Genomic DNA, 19636 nt, shown 5'->3' on the forward strand with positions numbered 1-19636 from the left:
ATGGGATGCCTGTTCATATCCTTTGCTCATTTTTTCTGTGTTGTTTTTCTTATTGATTTGTGGGGGTTCTTTATTTCAAATAGTAATCTTTTGTCAGCCATATATATTGCCAATATCATCGCCCAGTCTTTTAACTTTACGGTAGATCTCATCACACAGAAGTTCTTTAATTTTGGATTATTTGGTCAAATATTTCAAATCCATTCAGTTTTGTGTTTTGTGTCTTATCATAGATTATCTATTACTACCTTGGGTTGATTACAATATGCTTCTATATTTTATGAATGTTAAGGTTGTGTTCTTTTACACATAAGTCTATAATACATTCTGGAATTTATTTGTGTGTATAGTGTGAGAGAGCAATCTAAATTTACTTTTTCAAGGTGGTTAGACCATTACTCCAACATCATTTGTTAATAAGTCCATCCTTTCTCTACTGTGGTGTGATGTCACCCATACCTTATACAGAGTTCCTTAAATGAGCACAGCATGTTTCACTGATCTCATCCTCTATCTGTTCCTGCACCAGTCCCACAGTTTTAATTACTATGGTGTTATGATTATTCCTTGATATATAGCAAGACAAGACCCCTTTCCTTATTATTCTTTCACCGAATTGTTTTTGATTATTTTGCCAATATTTGCTCTTTCATCTGGTTTTTAGAATTAATTTGTTTTGTTCTGTAAACAAAACCAGTGGCATTTGTATTTCAATTGCATTGAATATATAGATTAATATAGAGAGATTAATATAGAGATTAATTTTGAATTTTCCCATCTATGAAATGGTATATTAACATCTGGTACACCATTTATTCAGATTTTCATTTTCTCTGCAAATTACACATCTTTTATAAGATTAATCTCTTAGTGTCTCATCATCTTTGTTGCTATTACAAATAAAATATTTCCTGATTAATTGTTGCTGGATTATTAGAACTTTATTGATTTTTCATATTGGTCTTGCATCCCACAACCCTGCTAATCTTTTTAGCCCTTAACAGTTTATTTGTAGACATTCTTGCATTTTCTTTGTAAGCCACAATATTTTCGGTATATAATGACACTTTCATTTCTTCTTTTCCTGTCACTATGCCTCATATATTTTTCTTGTTTATTACCTTGACTGGAAGCCCCAGTTCAGTGTTGGGTAGTAGCAGTGATGTTGGGTATCCTTGTCTGTGGATTGTGTTTACAATTCTGTAATGCATTCTCTTTATGAACCCATTCTCAGCTCTTTTACCATGAAATTCACATTGGACATTTTCAATATGGCTAGCCAAAGTTAAGGTATGGATTGTGCTCATGTAATGAAATAACATTATACTACTGGTTAAGAGGTCCCAAACTTTACCTCATTCACACTCTTTTTTCACTTTCTGAATGAACCCGGCTACATCTGTTATCAGTCATTCAGGAGAAAATAATTCATGTTAAGGATCTCAGCTACAAGTGTTTTTACTCCATTTGAAAGTGTTCACTTCCTGGGAAATGAAGTCTTTTCACTGGAAATATAAATTTAAATCTGTTGATATTCCACAGAAATTCTCATTGTTCGCATTACTTCTTTTTTTTAACGTTTTTATTGCAGTATAATTGCTTTACGATGGTGTGTTAGTTTCTGCTTTATAACAAAGTGAATCAGTTATACATATACATATATCCCCATATCTCTTCCCTCTTGTGTCTCCCTCCCTCCCACCTCCATATCCCACCCTTCTAGCTGATCACAAAGCACCAAGCTGATCTCCCTGTGCTATGGGACTGCTGCGCTCTAGCTATCTATTTTACATTTGGTAGTGTATATATGTCCATATATATACTACTACTCTTTCACTTTGTCCCAGCTTACCCTTCCTTCCCCCTCCCCGTGTCCTCAAGTCCATTCTCTAGTAGGTCTGCGTCTTTATTCCCGTCTTGCCCCTAGGTTCTTCATGACCATTTTTTTTTTTTTTTTAGATTCCATATGCATGTGTTAGCATACGGTATTTGTTTTTCTCTTTCTGACTTACTTCACTCTGTATGACAGACTCTAGGTCCATCCACCTCACTACAAATAACTCAAATTCGTTTCTTTTTATGGCTGAATAATATTCCATTGTATATATGTGCCACCTCTTCTTTATCCATTCATCTGTCGATGGACACTTAGGTTGCTTCCATGTCCTGGCTATCGTAAATAGAGCTGCAGTGAACATTGTGGTACATGACTCTTTTTGAATTATGGTTTTTCTCAGGGTATATGCCCAGTAGTGGGATTGCTGGGTCGTATGGTGGTTGTATTTTTAGTTTTTTAAGGAACCTCCATACTGTTCTCCATAGTGGCTTTATCAATTTACATTCCCACCAACAGTGTATGAGGGTTCCCTTTTCTCCACACCCTCTCCAGCATTTATTGTTTGTACATTTTTTGATGATGGCCATTCTGACTGGTGTGAGGTGACACCTCATGGTAGTTTTGATTTGCATTTCTCTAATGATTACTGATATTGAGCATTCTTTCATATGTTTGTTGGCAATCTGTATATCTTCTCTGGAGAAATGTCTATTTAGGTCTTCTGCCCATTTTTGGATTGGGTTGTTTGGTTTTTTGATATTGAGCTGCATGAGCTGCTTGTAAATTTTGGAGATTAATCCTTTGTCAGTTGCTTCATTTGCAAATATTTTCTCCCATTCTGAGGGTTGTCTTTTCATCTTGTTTATGGTTTCCTTTGCTGTGCAAAAGCTTTTAAGTTTCATTAGGTCCCATTTGTATATTTATGTTTTCATTTCCATTTCTCTAGGAGGTGGGTCAAAAAGGATCTTGCTGTGATTTATGTCATAGAGTGTTCTGCCTATGGTTTCCTCTAAGAGTTTTATAGTGTCTGGCCTTACATTTAGGTCTTTAATCCATTTTGAGTTTATTTTTGTGTATGGTGTTAGGGAGTGCTCTAATTTCGTTCTTTTACATGTGGCTGTCCAGTTTTCCCAGCACCACTTATTGAAGAGGCTGTCTTTTCTCCATTGCATATTCTTGCCTCCTTTATCAAAGATAAGGTGACAGTATGTGTGTGGGTTTATCTCTGGGCTTTCTATCCTGTTTCATTGATCTATATTTCTATTTTTGTGCCAGTACCATACTATCTTGATTACTGTAGCTTTGTAGTATAGTCTGAAGTCCAGGAGCCTGATTCCTCCAGCTCTGTTTTGCTTTCTCAAGATTGCTTTGGCTATTCGGGGTCTTTTGTGTTTCCATACAAATTGTGAAATTTTTTGTTCTAGTTCTGTGGAAAATGCCTGTAGTAGTTTGATAGGGATTGCATTGAATCTGTAGATTGCTTTGGGTAATATAGTCATTTTCACAATGTTGATTCTTCCAATCCAAGAACATGGTATATCTCTCCATCTATTTGTATTATCTTTAATTTCTTTCATCAGTGTCTTATAATTTTCTGCATACAGGTCTTTTGTCTCCTTAGGTAGGTTTATTCCTAGGTATTTTATTCTTTTTGTTGCAGTGGTAAATGGGAGTGTTTTCTTAAGTTCACTTTCAGATTTTTCATCATTAGTGTATAGGAATGCAAGAGATTTCTGTGCATTGATTTTGTATCCTGCAAATTTACCAGATTTATTGATTAGCTCTAGTAGTTTTCTGGTAGCATCTTTAGGATTCTCTATGTATAGTATCATGTCATCTGCAAACAGTGACAGCTTTACTTCTTCTTTTCCAATTTGGATTCCTTTTATTTCTTTTTCTTCTCTGATTCCTGTGGCTAAAACTTCCCAAACTATGTTGAATAAGAGTGGTGAGAGTGGGCAACCTTGTCTTGTTCCTGATCTTAGTGGAAATGCTTTCAGTTTTTCACCATCGTGGACGATGTTGGCTGTGGGTTTGTCATATATGGCCTTTATTATGTTGAGGTAACTTCTCCCTATGCCTACTTTCTGCAGGGTTTTTATCATAAATGGGTGTTGAATTTTGTTGAAAGCTTTCTCTGCATCTATTGAGATGATCATATGGTTTTTCTCCTTAAACTTGTTAATAGGATGTATCACATTGATTGATTTGCCTATATTGAAGAATCCTTGCATTCCTGAGATAAACCCCACTTGATCATGGTGTGTGATCCTTTTAATGTGCTCTTGGATTCTGTTTGCTGGTATTGTGTTGAGGATTTTTGCATCTATGTTCATCAGTGATATTGGCCTGTAGTTTTCTTTCTTTGTGACATCTTTGTCTGGTTTTGGTATCAGGGTGATGGTGGCCTCGTAGAATGAGTTTGGGAGTGTTCCTCGCTCTGCTATATTTTGGAAGAGTTTGAGAAGGATAGGTGTTAGCTCTTCTTTAAATGTTTGATAGTATTCGCCTGTGAAGCCATCTGGTCCTGGGCTTTTGTTTGTTGGAAGATTTTTAATCAGTTTCAACTTCAGTGCTTGTGATTGGTCTCTTCATATTTTCTATTTCTTCCTGGTTCAGTCTTGGAAGGTGTGCTTCTCTATGAATTTTTCCGTTTCTTCCAGGTTGTCTATTTTATTGGCATATAGTTGCTTGTAGTAATCTCTCATGATCCTTTGTATTTCTGCAGTGTCAGTTGTTACTTCCCCTTTTCCATTTCTAATTTTATTGATTTGAGTCTTCTCCCTTTTTTTCTTCATAGTCTGGCTAATGGTTTATCAATTTTGTTTTACAACATTTTTATTGTAGACTCCTATGAACCAAGCTTCAACCCGTTCCCACTGCATATTCACCATTCACTTATCAAGCAAGGAACCAGGATCTGCAACTGTGCGACAGGCCAAGCTGCATTTGGTTGACCTGGCTGGTTCAGAGCGAGTTGCGAAGACTGGAGTCGGGGGCCAGCTTCTGACAGAGGCCAAGTATATCAACTTGTCACTACATTACTTAGAACAGGTAAATGGGTAGGGTGGGATGTACCTATTTTAACCATTTTTTGACCATGTACTTCACATCACGCATTCTACTAGCATTTTTGTCTTGTCTTGTTTTGTTTCTCTTCTTTTACTGTGGCAAAGTATATATAACGTAAAATTACCATTTAACTAATTTTTACAATTCAGTGGTATTAAGTACATTAAAAATGTTGTGCAAGCATCACCATCATCCATTTCCAGAACTTCTTATGATCCCAAACAGAAACTCTGTACCCATTAAACAGTAACTCACAATCTCTTTATACTCCCAGGCCCCCATCACCTCTGTTCTACTTTCTGCCACTATGAATTTGCCTGTTCCTGATTTTCGTATAAGTGGAATTATACAATATTTGTCCTTTTGTGTCTGATTTCTTCCACTTAGCATAATTTCAAGGTCCATCGTGTTTTAACGTGTATCACAATTTTCTTCCTTTTTAAGGCTAAATAATATCTCGTGTGTGTGTGTAGATATAAATATAGATATATAGTATTTAGTATATCCATTCATCTGTTGATGAACATGACTTGTTTCCGCCTTTTGGCTATTGTGAATAATGCTGCTATAAACATTGGTATAGCTACTAGACTTCTGTATAAACCATTTCATTTAAACCTCACAACAGCTCTGCACTGTAGGTATTAGTTATTACCCACATCTTACAGTTTTTTTAACTCTGGTCTTCCACAGGCCTTCCTGAGATTACACAGCTAGTGCTGAGATAGGGATTTGAACCTCGAATTGCTTGGCTCCAAAGCCTATACTTTTTTTCACTATACCTTGTATCTTTTTGTAAAATTAGTAGTGGGTGTGAATATAAGTTGGAAACGACCTCCATGGCCTATTTTTTTCGGGCTGGTAGATTAGCTATGAGACCATAATGTGGAGATGACCAGTATCTTTTCCATTTGTAGTGACTTCATCTAGTTGGTGATTCTGACCCTGCAATGGTTCTCTTTGCCTTAGCTTCCCTCCCTGTCCCTACTCCAAGTTTACTACAGTCCATCCCAGTGCATGCTTAATTTTTAATTTCTGAATTTTATTCCAAAGGCAGAGAAAGCTCATCTGAATTTTGCTAAATAAATCTTCCAGAGAAAATTTCTCCCATCTAAAAGGAGTGCATTGAATTAAATTATTTCTCAAGTTCCTTTCAGCTCTGTGAGTATAAATGTTGTGAGTTGAATGTTAAAGATGGCAACTAATTCTGAAAAAAAAAGAAAGAAAGAAAGAAAGAGAAACATGATCAAAAACTGGAGTGGAGAAGTACAGAGGATATTGGCGAGGCAAAAGGGTCCGTTAATGAATGTTGGAGACTGAAAGATTTGAGAAAAAAGACTACTTTTTTAAAGCTGCATAATGAACCCTTTTGAGAATGATGTTGTCCTGACATTCAGTGCTTTCTAATGGTCAAGCTGGCTGAAAAAGCAGATTGAGAGAAACCTAAGGGAACTTTCTGTGAACAAGGCACACACAATTAGGCTCTGACCAAATGAATCCCAGTAATGCAACACCCAGAGATTAAGGCCTGCATGGTGTTCAGATCACTTTAGTGTTTCTGACGATAGTCAGCATTCCTGAACTCTTTCTTGTTCACATATTACATACTATTTTTACTTAACAGATCCTTTTACCTTATAGGATATTTATGTAACATTGATATGAAAGTATAGTGGACTATATTCAAAGTGCTTTATTTCAAATATACCTACTTGTTTCAGAGTCTTCACTATCATTTAATTCCCATTATATCCATCCATCATACGAAATTATATTTATATTTGTTAGTTGAATCAAAATTTCCACCAATTGTAATCACTCAAGAAAAACATTCTGCTCCTTATCTTTTCTTTTTCTTCATTCTACACAACCTTTGCAAGCTGTTACTTGTCATTAAAACTATTCCTCTCCCTACATTTCTTCTCTTCAAAATTCTGGTAACATCAGCCTCATGTGAGCAGTCTTGGTGGCTATGTGGCATTTGATTTTCTATATAGCTAGTTTATTTATTTAACAGATACTTATAAGGAGCAGTAATGTGCTGAGGACTGTGCCGGGCCCTGGACCACAGCGCTGAATGAAACAGAAACAGCCCCTGCCCCGAAGGTCTCATGGTCCAGTGGAGGGAGACATGCACTGAATAAGTATTCATTAAGTACGTGGCTGTAATCCCGATGGGAGACTGCAGAGCAAGTCCAAGGGGCGAGGAGAGTGTGGGGGATTGGACTTAGACTGAGGAAGGGAGAGTTAATGAAAGTTCTCTCAGGACTGATGTTAAGCAGAGATCTGAGGAATGTGCAGGAGTGACCCCAGCCAGGATGGGGTCAGAGCATGTCAGGCAGTGAGAACTGGGAGTCTGTCAGCCCTTAGCTCCATCTGCGCGATGGATTCACCCAGGGTCTCAGTGACGTTCACGTGTCATTGACCTTTGGCTCTCCGAATGTAACTTATCTGTTTCATAGATGCCCACTGCATCACTGCAGCCGTTAGCTCTTTACACTGCTGTACAAGGGTCTTCATGGAGGTTATGGCATAAAATAATGGAGAGAGGAGGAGAAGGAGAAGATCAGTATGAGAGGAAAGAAGAACATAAATATGGAAGACTGCAGTGTGTGGACATGAGTATGTGAGATTGAGTAAAGCTAGGAGCAGCTGCTAGAGAAAAAGTTGTGGATAGTAGAGAAATATTGGAATTTTACACAGAAAGACATAAGTGAGAGGGAACCAAAGAGTACCTAGGAAGGAGAATAGTAAAAAGAGTGAGCAGATACTGTTGATGAAATAACAGAATTCAAGGACTTTTATAAACATTTTTTTTTTTTTTTTTTCGGTACGCGGGCCTCTCACTGTTATGGCCGCTCCCGCCACGGAGCACAGGCTCTGGACGCGCAGGCTCAGTGGCCATGGCTCACGGGCCCAGCCGCTCCATGGCATGTGGGATCTTCCCGGACCGGGGCATGAACCCGTGTCCCCTGCATCGGCAGGCAGACTCTCAACCACTGCGCCACCAGGGAAGCCCAACATATTTTCTTTATGAAGTACTTTATTATGGGCCTTTGAGACTGGAAGTATAACACAGTTTAGTTTAAATAGCTTCATTCATTCATTCACTCATTCATTCAACAAATTGTGATTGAGTGTCCACTGGGTGCTACAAGTTACGTTAGGCAATGGGGATCGATGTATAATTGAGAAACCCTGTGCTACCGTGTCATCCAGTGAAAGAGCAAAGCATACAAACAAATACTTAGAATGCAGTAAGATAAATGCTGTAATAGAAATTCATGTAGATGTCCATAATATAATCAAACTGAGACATCTTCTCTGTCTCAGTTTGAATATATAAGATGGAGATGGACTAGGAAAAGACAGTTTGGTAGCCTTTCTTCCATGAATTAGCCCACATTAGGGTTATAGAAATTCCATGCGAATTGTAAGGGCCCTCTGGCCATAATTGTGAGACCCTACACCTGCTCACAGGGCACAGCCGTTCTGAGTTGAATGCACCTTATTGTGCTCAGAAGCAAATAAATTTCTATTGGCCGGAGTGCTGTTGGTTTTGGAGTTTTCCTTGTGTATGTAGTACTTTTTCCAAAGAGTCTCCTCAAAAACATTTCAAGCCACAATAACAGGGTACATCTTGACCCTAGAAATCGAGTCCATGGAGGAAAAGGAAGGGACCATGCATACTTGTTCCAGCCATAAGCCTCACGGAGTGCTCCTTGGGTGACCCCGGGTCTTTGTCAGCCCAAATGTTAAGTGAGAATCCACTGGGAGCAGAGAGTGTTTGCTCTCTCCTTCTCCAGAAATCAGAATCAGGGTCACCCTGGCCAGTTATCCAACATGAGTGGGACTTTTTCAGAGTGTTACTTTCCACTTGGCTTCCACTGAATGTGTTGTGTTCAGGAGAAAAAATTGGTGGTGCGGTGCTAGTTGTAACTCTCCAAATTGTTGTCAGTTCTCAGGGGATAATCTTCCATGGACATCTGAGTTCTTTAAAAGAAATTCTGTTTAATGAATGACGTAGTAAACTGAGTTATTGATTTCAGGCATAGTTTCTCGGTACGTGGAGATACTATTAAGTGTAATGTGGGGTTCCACCCTTTGTTGCTTAAAGAATGTCTTCAGGAACATGTTATTGTATTTGTACATGAAATCCAAAATGGAAGTAGACACTAAAAAAATCCAGGTTGTATGAACACCTCCTCACCCTGTGCCATTCAGATCATTTGGTTTCTGCCCAGTGTAGAGAACCCAAAGCAGCACCACGAAGAATAATTTACTTCTGCCTCTCTCTCAAATACTGGCCATTTCTAAGTCACTCTGAAGATCCGTTTCTGTCCAAGGGGTCTGGGCTTATTATGGTATTCCTAAAGTCCTCTAGAGCTGGGAGGGTACCTGCTCAGGACCCGCTTGTAAAGAAATGGCCTAGGACTTCCCTGGTGGTGCAGTGGTTAAGAATCCACCTGCCAGTGCAGGGAACACGGGTTCGTGCCCCGGTCCGGGAAGATCCCACATGCCGCAGAGCAACTAAGCCCGTGCGCCACAGCTACTGAGCCTGCCCTCTAGAGCCCGTGAGCCACAACTACTGAAGCCTGCATGCCTAGAGCCCATGCTCCGCAACAAGAGAAGCCACCGCAATGAGAAGCATGCGCACCGCAACGAAGAGTAGCCCCCCCTCACCGCAACTAGAGAAAAGCCCGTGCACAGCAACGAAGACCCAACACAGCCAAAAAAAAAAAAGGAAAAAGAAATGGCCTAGAACTGCGTTTATTGTGCTACAAGTCTTCAAAGTGATCGGGTCCACCATATTTCTCACTTTCTTCCCAGTTACATTGAAGCTTAGTTCTCCCAAATCTTGTTCACTACTAATGACCCTCCCACTGCCTTCCTAGGTAAAACTAATTAATCCAATCACTCATTTATTCATATTCGTTTAACAAAAAAGTGTTGAGCATATGTTGTATTAATCAGATTTTTTAGCTGCAAATTGGGAAATTGATTCTAGCTAATTTAAGCAGCATAGAGTTTATTAAACATAAAGAATCTCAAGAAAAATTAGAAGACTGGGCTTGAGTACTACCCAGCTAGGAGCAGAACAACCAAGATACACTTCTTTTTTTTCTCAAGATCTTTTTGATGTGGACCATCTTTTAAAGTCTTTATTGAATTTGTTCCAGTATTGCTTCTGTTTTATGTGTTTGGTGTTTTGGGCCGCGAGCCATGTGGGATCTTAGCTCCCCGACCAGGGATCGAACCCTCACTCCCTGCATTGGAAGGCGAAGTCTTAACCACTGGACCACTGGGAAAGTCCCAGCCAAGAGACACTTCTAATCACACCACTGAACTGCTCTGTAAAACGCCACTGCTATCCCCACTGGGCACTTAGGACATTAAGTCCTAGATTCCAGAAACTTCCCTGTAGCTGCCTCAAAAAAACCAGTTGCCTTTGCCACCCACCTACAAATGCGGTCTTCCTCCTTATGACCACCACCTCTCATCACTCACCTCCAATCCCACACAGGGTGTTTGCTTGATGGAGCTAGGTCTCATGCAAACCGTGAGCTGTAAGAGAGACTAGGAAATGTAATTTTGTAGGAAGCAGAAGTAGTATGGGGACTATCATGAGAGCTGAGGGAGACAACTCAGTTTCTGCCACATGTACCGGGTGCCGGGTGCTGTTCTTGGCAGTGGCGATGGACCACGAGCAAGAGAAACAAAATCCTTTGTTTCTGTCTTGTGGAGCAGAAACTCTCGTAGGGAAGCAGGTAACAAACAAGTAAATAAATAAAATTTCCAATAGTGGTGAGTACCAGAAGAAAAATAAAATAGAGTTAAAGCCTGGATATCGGGGTGTGACTTTTGATGGGGGTTCAGGGAAAGCCCTTGTGAGGAAATAAAACTTGAGCAAAGATTTGATTGATGAGAAGCAGGATGCTGTAAGAAAATCTGGGGCAAGAGCATCCTAGGTAAAAGAAACAAGGTCAAAGGCTGTGACGTGGGGCTAAGCTTGGCATGGTGAAGCCACAGCAAGGCCAGTGTGGGCCACGAAAGCACCGTAGGAGATGAGGTTGGATAGGTAGACAGGAACCAGATCACACAGGGGTTGGGTCATTATACCAAGTGCATCGGGAGGTTGTAAGCAGGGCAGTGACTTGATGTAACTTACATTTTTGTAAAGGTTTCTCTGCCTGCCATGCAGAGAGGAGACCATGGGTGGGCAAAAGGAGAAACAAGGAGACTGATTCAGAGCCTTGAGAGCAGTTATCCAAGGAACGGAAAATGGTGCCTCGAACTGGAGCGGTGGCAAACGAGGTGGGAAAAAGTGATCCAATTCTGGGTATGTTTTGTAGATAAACCTAATGGAAATTGGATGTTGGAGGTGAGAGGAATTCAGGAACGTTGCCTAGGGTTTTGGACTGAGCCACTTGGTGGATGGTGGCACTATCAGTAATGATGGGTAAAGCCTGAGAAAGAATCAGGCTTGGGGGCAGAGGGGAGACACAGTCAGGAGCAGACATCCAGGTGGAGATGCAGAGTTGCCTCAGGGATAGTAGCTCAGGGAAGAGGTTGAGGCTGATGCTGTAAATTGGGGAGACATTCGGATAGGATATGGATGTATTTAAAGCCAGGGGATTGGATGAGATTACACAGAGAGACCGTGTAGATAAGAAAGAGGAGAGGATCCGGGACTGAGCCTTGGAGCACTTCAACAGATATAATTTGGGAAGAAGAAAAGCAAGTATTCATTATCTAGTTTTTAAGGAAAGATAAAACCCAGAAAATTGTGATGTCCTGATTACCAAGTGACTAAAGCATTTCCTGAAGGAGGCAATGAATACCTATGTTGATGCCTTACTCAAATCAGAGGTCTAGTAAGAGAGCAGTCAGTGCTTTTGGTTCAGGGGGGTTGCTGATGACCTTGGCAAGAGCCAACTTAGTTTAGTACTGTTGTGGGCTTGCAGAATGGGAGTGATTCCGGTGAGAGAGAGAAATTAATGCAAAGAGAGGGGTTAATTATAGGAGCGAAGTAGGTAAGAGGAGAAGAGGGAGGGGACACAGGGCTGGACTTGGGCAGGAGCAGGACAGTAACCACAGGAAGAGTGGAATGTGTGGGGGATTGAGGGACGGGGCAGGTAGACCGCTTACACCTAGAAGAAGAGTGTGTGGCCATCGGCTCAGACTGAAGGTGGAGAGAGGAGGCTGGGTAGATGTTTGAAACAAGAGGATAAGGTGCGAAGGCCCATTTCTGAGAGTGGAAAAGTGGTTTTTGAGAGAATCTCACAGGATTTCTGGTTTATAGTAAAACCTGTGGTCATTAGCGTAAAGCAAGACCAGTGGTATCGTTACATGATTTTGCTAAAAACGGCCTTCAAAAACAATGTTCCCATCTTATTTTGTAAACTAAAGGAGTAGAAAAAGTTCTGATGATGGGAATTACCCAGGTGGGAAGAGGGAAGACTAGAACAATGGCAGGTGTTGAAAGTATTTTCAGGAGCCAGGGCCTTGTGATGCCCCTGAAGTCACGTCACATCTGTGGGTGACTTATCCCTGATGCTTTGCAGTGGGCGTCCTGGCACTGGATTCATCTTGCCCAGAAAACCCTGAACCCCTGGTGGCTCCCCTTGGGGACAGCCCACAGCAGCCCTTCATCCATCTCCCATCCATCCATCTACCACCTTCCTACTAAGTACGTAAGACTGCTAAGGAGCAAGATGAGCAGGCTCTAGTTGAACCAAGGTGCACTTCCCCCATCACTTACAGTGAAAGCAAACACACATATACAGCACTTATTATGGGCTAGTTCTACTCAAAGTAATTTGCACATTTTAACTCTTCTAATCATCCCAACTACTCATAGGTAGATACTGTCTTTTCCCAGTTTTACAGATGAGGAGACTGAGGCAGAGATGGTGAGTGGCATGCCCTGGTATGGCTAGAATCTGGACCTGGACAATCTGGCCCCAGAATCTAGGGTCTGTTGCCTCTTGTGGTTCTTATTTATTGTTCTGCCTCTTTTACCTTGAAGATGAGGCATGCAGACCAATTTTGGTAGGAGTTTTAAAAATCTGGCATGATTTACTCTTGAGTTTTTATATAAATTTCTCAGTGACTGAAAACAGAATAAAAATGTATCCAATTCTGCACAAGTTATATCATCTATCCAAAAATGACAGGGTTCATCATGGTATGTTTTTACTATATTTGCTTCATTCCATCTTCACTGTTACTGTACTGAATATTTTAAGATATTTATTCTGAGCCCAAGTTTTGGGGGTCACTGCATTTTGTATCCTTGTTGCCGTCGCAGCTCAGTTTGTCCGGTGTGCATTTTCTGCTAAGTTAACGCTATTCTTTTTCCCCTCCACCACAGGTCATCATTGCCCTCTCAGAAAAGCACCGCTCACACATTCCATATCGGAATTCCATGATGACCAGTGTCCTGAGAGACAGCCTGGGAGGGAACTGCATGACGACCATGATTGCCACCCTCTCTTTAGAGAAAAGGAATATCGACGTATGTTGCTTCTTCTTTCTGGAGATCTCAGTCTGAGTTTTTATGCTAGTTTGTGAGACGGAGTTGAGGGTCCTGGGTGGGTTTCCGTCTTTTCAACTGGGTTAGGGTATGCCTTCAGAGGTGAAGACCCACCAGAGTTCATAGCTTTGGGTTATTTGCCAGAATTGTAATTCCCCCAATTTGAGAACTGACTTCACATAGCACGGGGTGGTTTGCAGAAAACCTCATACACAAATTTTGGAAGACCTGCCAGAGACGTGAGGGAGGAGACCCATCGGCTTCTCCTGATCCGTTTTGCTCCTGATTGCTTAGGCGCCTTGGAGACATCTCCAAGGTGTGTCCCTAGACGTGCCCCTGGGCACAGCACCCAGGACGCCTTGGCAGGGTTTGGCTGCCAAATGGCTCTCCTGGGTTGCTTTAGAGCCAGCTGATGTTTCATGCATTTCAGTTTAATGTTTGGGACTCAGACTTTCTCTAAGAGAGGAAAACAGGAAGCTGCAGGGTGCCTCCCCAAACAAGGCCAAGCCCCAGTGCATTGTAAGATGCCTTGAAAAGCCTCTCTTTTGCGCCTGTTAAAAATATTTATTTTTTACCCTTTGATGCTTATGGATTGTGGTACCTGCTATGATTCTGGTTTGTGTATGTGGTTCTGGTTTGACAAATCAGTAGTTGAAAAGCACATACCAGTTGTCACTTAGGACCTCAGGATCTTCCACACTTTGGGCATCCGTCATTATATTAAGCCCAAACAAAATTTTAATGAAAAATAATGTTCCAGGGAAAGCCAAGCCTTCCTAATTTGGAAGCATGTTTCCTCGTTGTATTTTATGCACATCACTCTAGGTGTACACGTTTTTCCTGTGAACAGAAATTGTTTTATCTCTCTATGCCATAACACTTTAAGGACTTATCTTGCTTTCTTAGGAATCTATATCTACCTGTAGATTTGCACAACGAGTGGCACTCATAAAGAATGAAGCTGTTCTTAATGAAGAAATCGATCCCAGATTGGTAAGCAACTTTTAACTATGTTAAAAAAAATCAAAGTATATCAAAGATTAGTTAAATTTTGGGAGACACTCACTCTCCATAACCAGGCAACGTTCTAAATACTGGAAACGTGTTAAATCATTTAATTCTCACAACAACCTCATGAGTAGATGTCGTCTCTTCCTCTACTTTACAGATGACAAAACTGAAACGCAGAAATATTTAGTGATCTGATCTGAGTAACAGTGCTGATTGGTAGCAGAGCAGGATTCAGACACAGACAGTCTGACGTCAGGGCCTGTGCTCTTACCTACAGCCCCCTTTACTCCATCAGTTAGGGGCACAGTGAGTCCTGGGGACATACACAGAATCATACACAGTTATATTTGTAGGCAGGTCGTAGCCTTTCAAAAAAAAAAGTCAGCTTAACTTTCTAAAGACAATAATTATAGACCATCTTTTATAAAAGCTTATCGAGAAAAAGAAGTCCTAATGGTTATTAAATAGAATAGTATTTTGCATGACTGTTCTGTTACTTATTCTAGAGATTTTTAAAAGTTAATAGTTGGTTTGATCCATGGAAAAATGGCCAAGCCTCTAGTTTTATAAAAATGAATTCTTCTTTATCAAAGTTCTTTTTTTAAAGGAAAAATATTTGCAAGTTACATGATTCAGCTACTCATTATAAATGCAGATATTTTTTCTTTTCTCTATTTTGTTAGTCTTCAAATAAAATACAACAAGGAATTAACGCCTGTCAACATTGGAAATGTTGAAATAAAATATTTCAGTTTTGTAAAACTCCAAAATTATATTACTTTGCAAATCAGTCACCTTTAAAAAAAATTTTTTTTTCTCTAGAAAATAAGCTGGTGTAAGCTTAGTGGTATGCGTTATAAAAAAGATGTGAAATCTTACCAACAGTGCTTCATTTACAAATTTCTCAAATTCCAAACAAGAAAATCTCAAGTTCACTGTTACCCATATTAATTACTTCCTCTTGAGTGTTTGCCCTTCCTTCCCTGAAATCATTCCATTGAAGGGTAGAGGAAAAGAAGGACAAAAGAATAATGGGGCTGACTGTTTTGTCCTACTTGCCTCAGGGAGCCCGAGCTCCCCTGACAGCATTCTCTTCTGGAGAAACCAGTGGGTGAGGCAGGATCCCTTTCCAGTCCAGTCCCTGGTCAGCACCACAGGGTACCTCCACTGGAAAAAGGAGACACAATTCAAAGGCCTAAGTCAAATGGAACTGAACTCCTAGGATGAATTCTTCTGCTGTTCCTACCCTGCCAGCAGCCCTGTAATATTACTGTGCAGAATGAGAAAGATAGGAATGTACTATTAGCCTGAAGACAAAAATTACTTCATAACTGAAGGAAAATAAACATATTAGACATTGAGGTTATTTTTTCCCTTCAAATTTGGCTAGAGAGACTTTTCTTTGAAGGAACTTGAGGAATTTGAACAAAGATGAACATTATCGTGTGTTAGATGTAAGTCTGTGAGAGATTTAAAGAAACGACAAATCAGGAGTCAAAAACTAATAGCTAATTGAACAAATGTTGAGGTCTTCCTGGTGCAGAATTATCTGGTAATTGACAAGTGTTGTTTCCTCATCTCCTTTATAATTGCTTCTAAAAACTGATATTACTGTTCATTATTTTATGTACAGAGCTTTTCTGAAGCACAAGTGACAGTTGAAAAGTTGTCCTCAAAACTACCCAAAACACAACTGAATGGGAAAAATGAACACCAAATTTAGGGAAGACTCTATGGGATGGGCGTTCACAAGAGTCTGTAATGTTTTATTTCTTAAGTAGTAGGTACATGGTATTATTTATACCTTTTTGTATATCTGAAGTAGTTCATACTAAAAAGTAAAATCACATGAATTAAGGTGATTCATCACATTCACAATTAAAAGAAAAAATGAAATGATCACATCACTAGATGCAGAAAAAGTGTTTGATAACATTAAACATTCATCCATAGTTTGAAAAGACTCATCAAACTATGAATATAAGTGAACATCCTTAGAATGATTAAGGATATCAACCAAAAACTACAGCAAACATTTTAAAGTTGAAACATTAGAAGGAATAAGACAAGAATGTCTTAAGCACTATACTTGGAGGTCCTTAGGAAAGAGACTTTTTTTTTAATTTATGAGGATTTGATAAGAAGAATACCTGTCATTACTTGTGGACAACTTGATTGCTCATATAGAATATCTAAGAGTGTTTAATAACAAGTAAACAGATAACCAAAATAATATTCAGAAAATTAATCCATTCATAAAAATGAATTGCCTTCCTATATATCAAAAGCCAATAATTAGAAAATGCAATTTTATAAAAATTCTGTTTATAATAGTAACAAAAACTTTAAAATTATAGGAATAAAATCTAATTAAAGACATATACAGATTAGTATTGAAAGGAATCAGAAAGCTATACCATGTTCATGGATGTAATGATTCATAGCATTACTTTAATGTCTTATCAAATTAACCTTTTACTCAAATTTATTTCCAGTTAAAATTTGAGGAGGGCCTTTGGTAGAATTTTACAAGCCAAATCTAAAATTTATATGAAAGAGCAAATGATCAGGAATAGTGAAGTCTATTTTGGAAGAGAACAAGATGGAAGGGGCTTATTCTATCTAGATGCCCAAAATTTTTTAAGATATAGTAATTAAAACAGTGTAGTATTACCATACATATAGTCAAGTAGACAAATGTTTTTAACCAGTAGCCCAGAAAAAGACACAAGTTACATGTGGAAATATATAACAGAATTATAATAGCAAATCTTGCATGGTTAGCCATAAAAAAATTAAAATTAGATCCATATCTCACACTTCCTACAAAATAAAACCAATCAACCTAAATGTAAAAAGCAAAACTTTAAAACTTTTATAAGAGCATATAGGAAAACATTGCTATGGCTTTAGGTAAAATAGATTTTCTTAAAGAAGACACAAATATAAAGCTCAAAACAAAAGAAGTTGATAATGAAATTATATTGAAATTTAAAACTTTCATTTAACAAAAAGAACACCACAGAGTGAAAAATATTACATAGATTGGGAGAAAACATGTGCATTGCATACAACTAACAAAGGGTTCACATCCCGAATATATAAAGAAACCTGCAAATTAATAAGGAAAAGAAAAACAACTCAACTGAAACATGGGCAAGATGGTGAATAAATAATTCACAGAAGAGGAAACCCAAACAGCCAGTATGCATACACAAAGATGATCGACCTCACTAATAATCATGAAAATACTAGTTCTAAATTAGAACTAGATAAGAGACCATTTTACACCCACCTAGATAGGCAAGATTAAAGTGTCTGGCAGTACTACATACAAAATGACAAAAATGTGGGGAAACAGGAACTTACATATATAGCTGCTGAGAATATGAATTTATGCATCCATTCTGAAGAGCAGTTTGGCAATATATAATAAGGGGGTGCACTCACTCTACCTCCACACAGTTCTAGGTGCACACTGCAGGGAAACTGTCCCACACATGCCCAGAGACTTATAATGTTCACAGCAACACTCTTTGTAATCGCAAAAGTAAAACTCCTGAATGTCCCTCAACAGGAGACATAGATACGTAAATTGTGATACATTCCTTTACTGAAATACTATATGTCCATGAAAATTCATGAACTAGAGCCACATGAAGCAATATAAATAATCTCAAAAACATAGTGTGAGGGGAAAAAAAAAGCAAGTTGCAGTTACATGCAGTATGGCAACATTTACATAAAGTGTAAGGCATGCAAGATGATATCATACATCGTTTACAGTCACATCTGTACATATGGAGTAAATGTATAAAACATGCAGGGAAATGCTACCCACTAAATGCAGGACAGCAATCACTCCAGGAAGGACAGAAGGGGAACAGGAATAAGGGATACCAGTTCCATCAGTAATGTTTTATTTGTTAAGAAAAATCCTAGAACTATTTTGACAAAATGTTAAGATTTAACAAAGCTGGGTGCTAAGTACAAGAGTGTCTTTTATATCATCCTCTGTACATTTTTGTTCATAATTTTAAAAGATGTATGGTTCTCTGTCACATAGTTCCCCTCAGTGAGGAGTTGACATTTACGCTCCTGCCTTGCCGTTTGCAGATGATTATACGCCTACAAAAGGAAATCCAGGAACTGAAGGATGAACTGGCCATTGTCACTGGGGAGCAGAGGACAGAGGCACTCACAGAAGCAGAGCTCCTTCAGTAAGACTGCAGACTTTTTCTTTTTCTTTAACCGTTCAAGTTTGTGTTAACTTCTTTGTTGGCCCTAATATTATGAATTCACCTCAAAGAACGAAGTTCTCCTGGGACGGTCTGAAATTGCATTTAGGCGCCAGTTAAGAGTGGCGGCTTTCCATGAAAAGCTGGATAAGGCTGGCAGGGTTTTTGCCTCCTCAGCTTTGAGGAAGTAAAGAACAGAGCATAGAGAGGATGGGAATATCCTTCTCATGCCAGCTGAAGAAAAGAGGTTGTATAATAGTCATGCAGTTTTTAAATGTATACACCAAACACTCTTAAGCTGTGGATCTCAGATCTGAAAGGAATTCAAGAAACGTCCCTTGTATTAAACAGCATCTTGCTGCAAGCACCAATTTATCCCATGCCAAAGTAAGCTCTCTCCTTTAATAAATAGATGGTCCATATATTACAGTTCAAACACTCAAGATGGAAATGAAAGCAGGTATTCAGGGCTTCCTACAAGTGCGGCATCTTTCAGAGCCTTTAGATTTGCAGCTATATGGCATACCAAGGGCACAGCGTGGCTCTTGTTCTCTCTCTGATCATGGGCCACAGTGGCGGGCTCTCTAGTTGTTTCTGTGCTGCTTATTAAGCACTGTGGAGTGATCATAACGGACTAGGCTTAGAAGGCACTGGTATTCTCTATTTCAGAATAACAAAGCTACACAAGATTTTTTTTTAAGGTTTTCTGTCATTTCACATAACCCTCTCTCAACAGAGAAAGCGGTAACAGATGATGAAAGTATTTTCTTTAAACAAGCTCATGGCTCCCCCTGAAGGTAGGTGTAAAGCTTGAGAAGCCTTAGGCAAGGTTTCTGTTATACTCGAAGCCTTCCTCCTCTAGGATAGCATTTCCTGATTCTAGAACACTGTGTTTAATAATATGATAGGCCCCTAAGGCTTTCCTTACAAAACCGCTTTGTG

The 19636-nt window shown here is 39.3% G+C and overlaps 1 protein-coding gene across 3 annotated transcripts in view; it reads left to right on the forward strand.

Moving 5' to 3' along the window:
- The window catches only part of KIF6 (kinesin family member 6), a 390416-nt gene that overhangs the window by 135198 nt on the left and 235582 nt on the right, over nt 1–19636 (forward strand). For all 3 annotated transcript variants that reach the window (XM_067753073.1, XM_067753072.1, XM_067753074.1), the window contains 4 exons: nt 4685–4891; nt 13284–13427; nt 14352–14438; nt 18573–18676. In XM_067753073.1, the coding sequence (XP_067609174.1) occupies nt 4685–4891; nt 13284–13427; nt 14352–14438; nt 18573–18676 (542 nt within the window). The remainder of the gene's footprint in view (nt 1–4684; nt 4892–13283; nt 13428–14351; nt 14439–18572; nt 18677–19636) is intronic.

The sequence above is a fragment of the Pseudorca crassidens genome, chromosome 10, assembly GCF_039906515.1.
Source record: "Pseudorca crassidens isolate mPseCra1 chromosome 10, mPseCra1.hap1, whole genome shotgun sequence".
NCBI lineage: Eukaryota > Metazoa > Chordata > Mammalia > Artiodactyla > Delphinidae > Pseudorca > Pseudorca crassidens.